This window comes from Lissotriton helveticus, chromosome 5_1 (genome assembly GCF_964261635.1).
Source record: "Lissotriton helveticus chromosome 5_1, aLisHel1.1, whole genome shotgun sequence".
NCBI lineage: Eukaryota > Metazoa > Chordata > Amphibia > Caudata > Salamandridae > Lissotriton > Lissotriton helveticus.
The window spans coordinates 377,515,247-377,528,202 of record NC_136065.1 but is presented as its reverse complement, the minus strand read 5'-3'; the positions used below and the strand labels follow the sequence as shown (position 1 = coordinate 377,528,202).

At 45.2% G+C, this 12,956-nt stretch overlaps 1 protein-coding gene across 1 annotated transcript in view; it reads right to left on the bottom strand.

The window, feature by feature from the left end:
* The window catches only part of LOC144754579 (chloride channel protein ClC-Kb-like), a 159,547-nt gene that overhangs the window by 16,623 nt on the left and 129,968 nt on the right, over positions 1-12,956 (bottom strand). Inside the window, exon 14 of the mRNA XM_078642543.1 lies at positions 10,275-10,488. Coding sequence (XP_078498669.1) covers positions 10,275-10,488 — 214 coding nt within the window. The remainder of the gene's footprint in view (positions 1-10,274; positions 10,489-12,956) is intronic.

Here is a 12,956-nt window from a genome sequence, read left to right as displayed (position 1 = left end):
TAGACAGAGGAAAAAACGAAGAGAAATAATAACATTTCTCCTTGTTATGCATAGCATTTTGAAGCATTTCCAGGTCTACCACTAATGGTAAATCTGGGAATGTGTCAGAATCCAGAGGTGGCTGCATGGGAACACCCACACTCCACCCATGGAACGCCTCCCTCGGGCAGAGTAACGCAACACAGCGTTAACATACTCCCTGTGTTGGGAAATCAATCACTTACCTAAGCGCAGGGTAAGTGGTTTTATTTATGTATTTATTTTATTTGGCCTATTCTGTCATCTATCACTTTTCCTGCCGTCCTGCCTCACCGCCTCACCACATGTACCTGCACCGGCCGCAACTAGTCAGAACGGAAGTAAGTGTGGCACATTATATGACTCTTAACACTTGATAGTTATCCCAGACCTTTCTCTTCAATGTCTTTCCCCACCAACTGTCCCTCGCGGCTTTTAGGATGGGAAGTGGTGTTATGTTACTTCCCCCCCCCTCGTTTATATCATTTGACTGCAGGAAGGAACCTACTACATGGCAATCAAGCAGACAGTCTCAGATCTGGGATCCATTCAATCCAAAGTTAAAAGAGCTATAATGAACCTGCATATATGTATAAATATCCCCCACAGGGCAGAGTTATCCCGCCCCATGTCTTATCCTTTATAGTGCTCCAGCAGAAACTCAGGCTGGATCAACTCACTCTAGAAGAGCGTACTATCCGACAATGCTGGCTGCGTAGCCAGAAACGGGCGGGAATCCCCGTCCCATACGCGCCGGAGATCCCTCTGGGCATGTCTACCGCCATTCCGCATGGCGGGGATTGGTCTGCACTAGCGGGCTGGGAAGAGTGCGGAGTCCACGTGATAGGAGACTTATATAGGGATGGTGCTTTGTTGCCATTCCAAGAGCTGCAGAGTGCCTTTGATTTGCCAAGGGGAGACTTTTTGCTGCATGCCGCTCTAGTATCTGGAATCCAGAAACAGTGGAGGATGGGCCTGATGGAACCCCCCACGTCAATGGGCTGCCAGTATGTCACGATGGCTGCTGGCACCTTCAAGGCTGTCACCTGCTTATACAGGAGATTGGCACTGGAGGGACTACCGCCCCTGGATAGATTAAAGGGGCACTGGGAAGGGGACCTCTGCCTGTCGATACCTGAGACGACCTGGTCGCAGCTAGTGCGGAGGGCCTGGAAGGGCACGCGCAATGCCAGGTTTCAATTGGTTCAATATTTCACGCTCCACAGGGCTTACCTGACGCCGGTCAAAATCCAACAAGTTTTTGGGGGAACTCATTCAACGTGTCCCCGATGTAATGCGGAGGGTGCTGATTTTGGTCATATGTTTTGGTCCTGCGCGGGGCTGGGTACATATTGGACCGATGTCGTGGCATGTCTGAACAGGGTAACAGAGCGGCAGATTGAAGTAGGAATGGGGACTTGCCTTTTAAGAGAGTAAAGTTTTATTTTTGTTACGGTACTCTTACGAGGACCACAAATAAAATATACATTTATACATTCCGTATTAATACATTTTCAATGAGATTTTCAAAAACTTAAAAATTCTGTAACAAACGAATTCATTAGGGGGGCTTTTACATAGTGATAAAAAGTCTTGTGAGCTAGTGATCCTGCAGGACCGGTAGATGGGCATAAGACATGTTGACCTTGCATTTACAATTTCTGCATTAGGGCATATAAAAAATAAGTGTTCCAAATTTTGGTTGCCTCCTTGACAAAGGGTACAAAGGGCAGAGCTGTCAGGCCTCCAAGAGGAAGTGAAGGTTTGTACAGGAAGTGTTCCAAGGCGCAACATCATGATTGCACGCCTTGCGCCATGTTGAAGAGTATACTCTAGGTAAGGCTGACGTTGTTTGTATTCCTGCGAGGCTACATAAAATTTATATGACGATAGACTATTACAATGAAAGTGATCAATCTCGTAGCTCAATTTGGGAGTGAAGTTTTTTAGAAAAAGTTTGAGTTGAGCTGGTGACCACGTAGACAAAATTTCCACATTGACTTTTGCAAGCTGTAGAGCCTCTCGCATATTTTTAATAAAGGTAGTATGAGTAGAGCTACTCTCGAATGTTTCTACTTTTAGCAATCTTCTTAAAGTACCTTCTTTTGAAAGAAGAAGATTATGGGCCCACCTTATGATGCTCGCTATAGCTGTAGCATATGCGCTCGTGATGGTGCATTCCAGTCTCAATGCCTGTACTGGGGTAGATGTTGAAATCTTCAGTAGTTTTTTCAATATTCTTCCTTCTGTTAAATCCATATATGACCATTGATTTAGAGGAATATATTCCGATGCATAGGACAGGACCGGTGTGATTTTAGCTCGATAGACTTGAATCAGTGCAGAGAAATGTCTATGTCCAGTGGCCGAATATAAGCGTGACAAGGCCCCAGCATGCAGATCACTTTTTCTTTTCAGGTGGTTGATTTGATTGATGTTACTCATGTTTTGTGAGAAAATTCTACCCAGATATGTATACTCCTTTACTTGTTCTAGTTTCTCACCTCCCAGCTTCCATTCGTACCGTACCCTTTTCTTCTGCTTTGAAAAGGCAACCACTTTTGTTTTGTTCGTATTTGGAATTAGGTAATTTTTCCTTGAGTACTTATATAAAATATCTAAAAGATTTTGTAATCCGAAAGGTGTTAGGTCAAACATGACTATGTCGTCTGCATACAGCAGGGAATGGATATATTCAGTGGCTATCTTAGGAGGAGTACATATCCCTTGCTGCAGTTGGGAAGGTAGGTCACTTAAATACAGTGAGAATAAAATTGGAGCCAAGAGGCACCCTTGTTTCAGGCCATTTGATGTTCGTATTACCTTCGATAGGCCCTTGTCACTTCCCATTTGGACGCGGCACCAGGTGTCACTGTGTAGATTCACTATCAGGTGTAATAGCTGCTCCGGGATCCCCATTATTCTCAATTTTAACCACAGGGTCGGTCTATCCACTCGATCGAAGGCTGTCGAGTAATCAATGAACGCTGCGTAAATAGTTTGTTTTTTCCCTGTTGCGTACTTATCTAAAATAGTTTGGAAGATTGCTACATTGTCAGTTACAGAATGGTGTGGGCGAAATCCGGACTGAAATTTAGGAATTAGACCTAATGAGAAAGCCCAATTTTTCAGCCTATCCAGGATTTCTGCTGCAAAAATCTTCCCAGCAGCGTCCATGAGGGCAATTTGCCTATAATTTCCCGGTGTGTTTCTTTTTCCTTTTTTGAAGATCGGGATTATGATACTTCCTTTCCAGGAATTTGGCATTTGACCACTGTCAAATACATAGTTAAATAGCGGCGAGAGCACCGTTCCCCACTCTTTATGGTCAATTTGGTAGACCTTGACAGGTATCTGATCAGGGCCAGATGCACCAGTGCTCCTTGCCTTCCTAATATTCATAGAGACTGACACTGCCGACGTTTTATTGATCTTAATATCTTTAGTTTCCACGTTTTCTCCTCCCACTTCTTCATTTTTAATATATTGATTCTGTTTGTATAGCTCGTGTAGGTATATGTCCCAGTTTTCTTCTGATACAGGTGTAGCCTCCAGCTTTTTTTTGGATCCTGTCATTGTTGCGATCAGTGACCAATATTTACGCTGGTTATTATGTTTAACTGCTAGCTGAATTTCAGTCCAATTAAAGTCCTGCTTCAGTTTTTTTCCTTTAGTTTTTTGTCGTCGTATTTGATTCTTTAATCTATTGATTTCCTTTTTGTTTACTGACGAGAATTCCAGATACTGGGCACGTATCAGTCTATTGATTTGTTTTACGACTGGTTGATTCCAGTTTTTATTCTTGTTTTTCCATTTTCTTTTTGCTGGTCTGTGGTATTCTAGCTTACTTTGCAGAGCTTGTTTGAGATTATTCGTTAGATGTTCAAAGTTCTTTACAGGGTCATCTGAATATATGTTGGTCAATATATTGGTTTCAGTAATTAGTTGGCGCAGATATTCCAGATTTTCTGTCCCCCAGTAAATGCGACGCCTAGTTGTGTTTACTTCCGTTTTTTCTGTAAGAAATAATGGCAGGTTATAAAAAGAGGACGGTGCAATCCAGTGGGTTGAAAGGTTTAAAAAAGCGTGATCACTTTCTGCTGTGAATATTATCGAAAGTTGACTCATTTGTTCTTTTCCTTCTGTTCCGCATATAAAGTAATCAATAGTTGAAGGAGATCCATTTCCTTGCCGTGTGTATGTTGCTGGTATATCACCATTGATGTTACCATTTAATATAATCCCATTAATGCCAGAGAGAAAAGCTAGTAGTGCGCGTCCCCTCTTATCCGATTTAGTTCCTTTTGGGAATTCAGGGAGTGATGGTTCCAGAGATTCCTCTTTGAGGAGACGAGCCCATTTCTTTATCTCGCAGTTAGAAATTTTAGCATTCAAGTCCCCCATTATGAGGTATGGCAAGTGAGATTGATCATCAATTATATGGGTGATAATTTCCATTAGGCGGTCAAACAGCAAATCATTATTATTACTGCTGGGAGGTGCGTAAATATTGAAGAGTAATATTTTTTCTAGTTTGGCTGAAGCATGGGTTCTAAGGGATACTTTTAAACATTGTAGATAGTCTGTGTTTGTGTTAATTATTTCCTGTGACCAAGAGTGATCTTCTTTTAATAATATTGCCAGACCACCCTTGGCGTGTCCCCTTCTTGATCTTTTTGCCAATGTTTCGTATACATAGTATCCTCTTTGAGTAAAGGTATTGATTAACCATGTTTCCTGGAGGGCGATGATATCAGGGGAATTTTTTATTGCATGTTTCATTTTTATATCAGTTTTCCCTGCCAGGTTCCAGGACAATAGCGTCAGACCTTTGCTAAACTTCGCGTTGTTGTGAATTTACCATTTTTTTGCTGTTTAAGGTTTCTGATAGCCATGCCCATGATTTTATTGAGTTCTCATTGTTACTAAAGGTGGAATTCCGAGACCAGACTGACCTCTCTCCTTGAATTACTTGTATTTTAAGTAGATCTTTCCTCATAGTACTTGATGCTAGGTCTCCCCGATTAGAACTGTTGTTTTCTTTTCTTCTGTGGGTTTGACCTAATATACCATTATTTGAGTTGTTGGTTTTAAAATCTTCCACCGAGATTACATCATAGCCATTTTTGTGAAGAATTTCCTTCTCTCTGATTATTATTCCAGGCAAAACCGGTGAATAAAAGGATACCTGTACTAGTTTGTTATTTTCTTTTATTGGAAACAGAACTAAGTCAATTTCATTGCTGGTCAGAGATTTCAAGGATGGAATTTCATGTAATAGATTAATGATTTTACCGCGATTAAACGGCTCCTTATCTGAAGGAAATAGCTCTTCAATAGTTATGTGTTTGGATGGATTTATTTCCCATGATTGGAAATTATTGTCATATGATTCTTTTATGACCATGTTATTTTGCGATGTAGGTCTATTTTCTATCGGAGGACAAAATTCATCTGCTTCAGGATTTAAGGGTTTTTCTACTGATGTTTTTTGAATTACTGGAGTGTTCACCAGATTTACAGGATTAAATTTTTGGAATTTGAGCCTATTCCCTTTTTTCCTCTGTATTCTCCTCATAGGTTGTCTCTTCTTCTTCCCCCTTACTTTTTCCCTAGTATTACTTTTTTCAGACTGTTCTCTTTGGTTGAAATCCTGTTCAGCAGTAACTCCTGTTAGCTCAGTTTTATTTTTTCCGATAATCTGATCGCGATTGTTATCGGATACTTTATTCGAAAAAATCGGATAGTGTTTGGTATTGTTCTCAGCTTTGATTTCCAGTTCTTCTTTGAACAGTTTTTTAAGTGAATATGTGATAGGTGATTTTTCTTTGTTTTTTGATCCGTTAGTTTTATTGTTGATTATTAGTACGTCGTTCGTTTGTGTGCTTGCTTCCTGTTGTTTTGGGGCGGCACTTCCATTTTTATGAAATTCATCTGTTTGTTGTGATTCGACTTCTCCAGTTTGTTTTGATGAGACTTTAGTTAGATCTTTTTTCTTTTTTTCTTCAACCAGGAATTTAAGTATTCCTATTTGTACGTCTAAAGTATCATCTGAGTTAGCTAAAATGTGTCCAAGATGTGTTAGTACTGAATCCAGAATTTCTTGCAGTGAGAAGAGTGCTTTTGATATGGGAGAGACAGTATTTCCAGAGTTTAGGTTTATAAAATTTGGGTTTATAAAATTAGGGTCTGATAGATTGGTCAGATTAGAAAAAAGGTTAGGTGATTTTTCTGGCGAACTGGTTTGGGGATGTCTTTGACTTAGCAATATTTCTTTATTTTCTTCTTCAGTCTTTGAGTTCTGATTTGCGGATACGTTGAAAAATAAGTCATTGTCCTGATTTTTTATAGGTGTTATAGTTGTTATTTGAGACACAACCAGACGAGATTTTTGACATTCTTCCGAAGGAGAGTAATTTGCCAAATTACTCTCTATTGTTATTTGACCTTGTTTGTTGGATTTCTGGTCAGAAAAATGTAACGGATCAGGTTCAACCAACTTATTTTGATCATCATTAGAATTTGGGGAAAAAAACTTTTTCTTGGAGAGGGTAGAGAAGTATTCACTTATAGCAGGAGTGCTTGATATTTGTCCTGGTTTTAGTGACTTGTCTACAGAATTTCTTACAGCTGCGTCCGTCCCCATTCGCCTCATGTAGATTGTCCGTGAGCGTAGTTTTTTTAGCGCCCTCATACTTGGGGACAGAAATCTATTTTATAGATGTAATGTATAGTATTAATTATATGCTGTGGCTTGTCTTAATCACACTATCTCAGTTGATCAGTTAAGGAATGAGGGTTTTTTACACGTATGAATCAAAAGTTTAGTTGAAGAGTTTCCTCTTATAGTGAGCGTTAGTGGGGTGGCCCGTCCCGTCCTCGGTCGTCCCCGGACGGCCACAGACGGCCCGCCCTTTTGCCCGGGCTTATCCCCGCGCTTAGTCCCGCGCGCGTCCCGCGTCGCGGGATGCGAGATGTTATCTATATACGTTTCGTTGGGGGCGTGTCCGTGGGCGGTTCGCCTGGGGGAAGAGGAACCAGGTGGTCTCCGCTAAGGATTCTGGTCCTCGCAGTCCCCCAGGCTAGGTGCTCTCGCTGTTTGCACCCTGGCCTCAACCCCTCTGACTCCAGCTGGGAGCGACAGGCAGAGCGTGCCGAGTGCAGCTCACGCTCACACCAGCGAGTCAGGGGGAGGCAGCGCCACGACACAGTGAGGAATCAGCGTCAGCTTCAGACAGCCAGCACAGGCTGCAGACGGTAGAACGAGTTCTCTTACTCAGCTGAAGTAGAAACAGTAGATCAGCAACAGTGTTTAGCTCCTGTGAGTGGCGCCCGCGAAGCGGGTGTCACGAATATTTAACCAGGTCGTTGGGGGCGTGTCCGTGGGCGGTTCGCCTGGGGGAAGAGGAACCAGGTGGTCTCCGCTAAGGATTCTGGTCCTCGCAGTCCCCCAGGCTAGGTGCTCTCGCTGTTTGCACCCTGGCCTCAACCCCTCTGACTCCAGCTGGGAGCGACAGGCAGAGCGTGCCGAGTGCAGCTCACGCTCACACCAGCGAGTCAGGGGGAGGCAGCGCCACGACACAGTGAGGAATCAGCGTCAGCTTCAGACAGCCAGCACAGGCTGCAGACGGTAGAACGAGTTCTCTTGCTCAGCTGAAGTAGAAACAGTAGATCAGCAACAGTGTTTAGCTCCTGTGAGTGGCGCCCGCGAAGCGGGTGTCACGAATATTTAACCAGGTCGTTGGGGGCGTGTCCGTGGGCGGTTCGCCTGGGGGAAGAGGAACCAGGTGGTCTCCGCTAAGGATTCTGGTCCTCGCAGTCCCCCAGGCTAGGTGCTCTCGCTGTTTGCACCCTGGCCTCAACCCCTCTGACTCCAGCTGGGAGCGACAGGCAGAGCGTGCCGAGTGCAGCTCACGCTCACACCAGCGAGTCAGGGGGAGGCAGCGCCACGACACAGTGAGGAATCAGCGTCAGCTTCAGACAGCCAGCACAGGCTGCAGACGGTAGAACGAGTTCTCTTACTCAGCTGAAGTAGAAACAGTAGATCAGCAACAGTGTTTAGCTCCTGTGAGTGGCGCCCGCGAAGCGGGTGTCACGAATATTTAACCAGGTCGTTGGGGGCGTGTCCGTGGGCGGTTCGCCTGGGGGAAGAGGAACCAGGTGGTCTCCGCTAAGGATTCTGGTCCTCGCAGTCCCCCAGGCTAGGTGCTCTCGCTGTTTGCACCCTGGCCTCAACCCCTCTGACTCCAGCTGGGAGCGACAGGCAGAGCGTGCCGAGTGCAGCTCACGCTCACACCAGCGAGTCAGGGGGAGGCAGCACCACGACACAGTGAGGAATCAGCGTCAGCTTCAGACAGCCAGCACAGGCTGCAGACGGTAGAACGAGTTCTCTTACTCAGCTGAAGTAGAAACAGTAGATCAGCAACAGTGTTTAGCTCCTGTGAGTGGCGCCTTTAGCTCCTGTGAGTGGTGCCTTTTACTTTGGTTCCCGCACACGCCCGCCACAAAAATCACAAGTACGTTTTTCGACCTGGGGCTGATTATGGCAAAAAGGGAGCTCACCATGCACTGGAAGTCCAGAGTGGGACCCAGTTTTCTGAGATGGTGAGAGAGCTTCCAACAGTGCGCGAGCAGTGAAGGGACGCTCAGACTACAATTAGCCAGACGCACCCCCAATGACAAGGCGCTAGATGCGGCCAGGGCGTGGGGCGCGTTGGTAGTAGAACTTCAGTCAACAGCAGAGGCAGATGTAGGGGATGGGGGGGGATGCGCCAACGAATCAGGAACTGGCGACTGGGGTGGGGAGCACCGGGGAACACACGGGAGATGGGGCCAACTAGAGCGTAGAACCTCACCGCATGTGATGGTTACTGCACAGTGGGCTGAGGGGAGAGACGACCCTGACACAGAGATATGGAGACCTTTAGTTGGGATCACTGGACCCCTGATTGGATGTAGATGAGTATAGCCTCGGGAAGGAGTTGGGTACCGGAGCACAAGGGGTTTATGCCATTTCATAGGGGGAGTAGAGGAACGCACACTGACAAGGGGGGGCGGGGGCAGAGGGGGAGGTGGGAGGGGGAGTTAGGTAGGACCACGGGATATTGAGTACTGTTGATTTGCATTCTGAAGATAGACCCATTGCAATGATGATCTAACTGCACTGTATGATTATACGATGCCTGAAGAAAAGTTAATAAAAATCTGTTTAAAAAAAAAATGTATAAATATCCTGGCTCAAAAAAATGTCAACTGATAATGCTGGCAAAGCTGAAAATGATGGAATGACTAAATATACTGTATTTTACATCCATGTTAATGCAATTGGAAGAGATGATGACTCAAAGAAAGCCAGTCCTTATAACCAGACAACAATCAAAAGATTGCAAAGAGAGTGACAATGAAAAAATCAATGGTATGCTCTGGGCGGTGCAGAGTAGAGTGGAGTGGTGTAGCATAGATTAGAGTGGCTTTAAGTATAGTGTCTCCCCCTAAGGGCATGTGTGTGCGCAACATATGTGCACAGATTAATTTCAGGGGTGCAACAGGGTGTCCTTTGAACACCCCTGCACCCTTGAAATTGCATTCTCAATTTGCGATTCGCTAATTGCGAATCGCAAATTGAGAATGTCTTCCCATTCATTCCTATGGGCCTCTAGGCCCATCGGAATGAATGGGGAGGTATTCCTTAATTGTGACTCGCAATTAAGGAATATTAAGAAATCACATTTTTTTTAGCGATTTCTTCATGCATAGCATTTTGCTATTCCTTATTAGCGAATCCTTATTTTTCGCTAATAAGGAATCGCAAAATGGATGCTTGATGCATCTGGGGGTAAGTTACTATTAGACTCCTGTATGGTCCTAATTGAAGATATTTTGAAAGCCCAGATATGAATTTCTTCATAGCCCCTTCCACTAATATCCATTGGAATGAAAGGTTCTGTACACAAATGTGCACATTTAAGTGCATACTAACTAGTGTCAGAGAGTCCTTTACTGCGGCTGTGTGTATGAGTAAGTGGACGAGTGTGCTCTGGTTTGCTTCGATTTGTAAGCTGTATCTGGGAGTGTGTTGTGCTGTTGCTGAACTGTGCTTGAATATAAGTAGTTTGCACGCATACATGAATAGTGTGCTGTGACTATGGGATTAGAGTGTGAGTGTCAGTTCTCTGGTTCTGGGTGAATAGCTGGAAAACACGTGCACTGATGACGTTTGTGCAAGCATGTGTAAGGTCAGCTGCTTGGTGACTCACCCTATGTGTCTGCTGCGGATCCGAGGTAGGTAGGGCAGTTTCTTCACGATAATGGTGCCATCATAGAAGGAAGGCTGAAACTTCTGGGATATGGCATTGGCGACCAACACCGCCAAGAGAACGGGCAAGATATGGGCAATTTGTCCTGTTGCCTCGAAAGCCAGAAGTGCCGTTGATAGGGTGTGGGTGACAGCACCGGAAAAAGCAGCCGCTCCTGAAAGAAATAAGAACAAGCATTTACAATGCAACGGTTTCGCCTTTGTAAAAGTTAGAGCTATTGGCATTGTAAATGACAAATTTTGTATTTATGTGTTGGTTTTGAAAACAGATAAATAAATGGCATTTACAATGCCAATAGCTTAATCTCTCAAAAATGCGAGACCTATTGCATTTGCACACACACACAGAGCACAAACACACACACAGAGCCACACACACACACACAGATAGAGCCACACAGACAGAGCCACATACACACACAGAGCCACCCACAGAGTCATTCACATAGACCCACCCACACACACAGAGCCACCTACACAGAGCCACCCTCACACACACATCCACCTACACAGAGCCACCCTCACATGGAACTGCACCAATCGGTCATCATCACTCAGGTGACCTCGCAATTGGATTACTGCAATTCTCTATACCTCATCATTAATGCCTCCTGCCTTAATCAGCTTCAAATAGCCCAGATTGCTGCAGCCCGATTGGCCCTTAACACTTCTCGGTCAGGGATGGGATTTGTTCCCTTCACTGGCTCACCATAATAACAAGGTATAAAGCGCTATAAGAAAGCACGTTGCTGATCTTACTAATATGTGCTGAGAGAGCTCCACGCACAATGTGGAAGAGTTTGCTTCACCCCTCGGGGACCAGGTGTCCGAGTTATTGTCTCGTGTGTGCTCCACACTCAGCTGGGGGAATCTGACACACTCCTGCTGGACACCCTCATACGCGAGTGAGGTCTGACACCACAGAGAGGAGGGCGGGGCACTGACCTGGCGGAAGTGTGGGTGGCACAATGTGCATGGGCATGCTTCGGGTTCAAGGTGCTGCATGCAACACTTTATTTTATTTACATGCATAGATATAGCACAATGTGGCATTCACCGTGTTAGTAAGTAGGGGTGGGACACAGGTCTGACTCTCCCTTATAAATTAACCTCGGGTGTAAATTGACGCTGCATTGACTCCTATGCCCCTCCCTCTGTGACCCCTCTTCACAGCTGACACCTCTTGAAGGTTCTCTGAAGCGCGGATTTCACACACCAGTGAATTCTGATTGCAGGGAGGACGGGGGTGCTTTGGTGATGCCCACAGCTGCAGCCCTGTGGCTGTTTTTTCAGTTTTGTGTAACTCGAACTCGCACCGAAGGTCTTGGAGGTTTTACATGAAGCACCAGTTACATTACACAAGGACACAACAGACCCCCCCCCCCCGCCACCCCCCCCCCAGGCTACCTCGAGGAGCAGAGTGCTTGTGGGGTGGGGGGCCGAGGCAAGAGGACAAAGGTGAAGTGTGAAGGTGAGAGAAGGGGGGGCACCTGTGAGATAGTGGTGCACCGTCACCGGGGAGTGGAGGCGAATGCACGGGTGTGGAGGGGTTTGAAGAAAGTAAGGAGGGAGAGGTCTGAGGGAGAAGCATTTAAGGAAGGAAAAGTTGGGGGTAAGAAAACAAATATGGAAACAAGAGGAATGCGGGGCAAAGGAATTGGGGTGGGGTCAGGCCTAAGCTGATAGATCGTGGAAAGAAGTTTCGGAGGTCAGAAAAAGGCAGGATACGAGAGGAGTAAAATAGCGTAAGAAAGGAGGGAGAAACAGGGGAGACCAGAAGATACACAATAATGTGTGGTGGAGGGACAGGAGACATGCATGGGAGGGTGAAGGAAAGAAGAAAGGGGAGGGGTTACGAAGGAGGCTGGGGTTCGCCTTCCTGTGCCTCTGTGCGGCCGCAGCCCTGACTGGGAGCCCAACAGCGCCTTGAAGACCGAGTTGAGGAGATTGAGGAGTTAATCAAAACCATTAATGACACCCAAACCACAAGTGATGCGAAGATATTGTTGGACAAAATAGAAAAAGAGATCGCATCATTTAAAGATTACTCGCTCAACATTAAAACAACACAATTTGAAAAGGATTCCAAATCCTTTAGACTTGAACAAGTGTACCCATTTCTCAGGGAAGATTTTTACACCTCTGGCGAATCTAGAGGAGCTTTAAATACATTTCAAGGGAGATCCAGAAACAAATTTATTACATTCTCTGACACTACTTCCTCCGACTCTTCTTCTGACTCTAGACAACCTAATTCTAAAACACGAGGTGCAGGTAGGGGATCAACTCCTTTTTTAGCCAGGGGCGGCCAAACGCGGCCGCGCTTCAAGCAACCATGGCAAATGCGCACCCGCAACAAGAACTACAACAATTAGACTCATCTACCATAGTGAATCTCTCTGACAAATTATTGAATAAGAATGAAGAAATGCTTCTTGGCTTGGGCCTGAAATTTGTCCCAACTAAGAGGACTGATTTTACAAAATTAAAACTTGAGGCACTTGATTTTTGTCGCAAATTGAGGCTGAAGGCCCATTTCGCTGGTACTGAAATGACGTCCCCACAGGAAACAACTGGACTAAGGGTCAAATCCAGGTTTACCCCAATGACAAACATTCCTAAA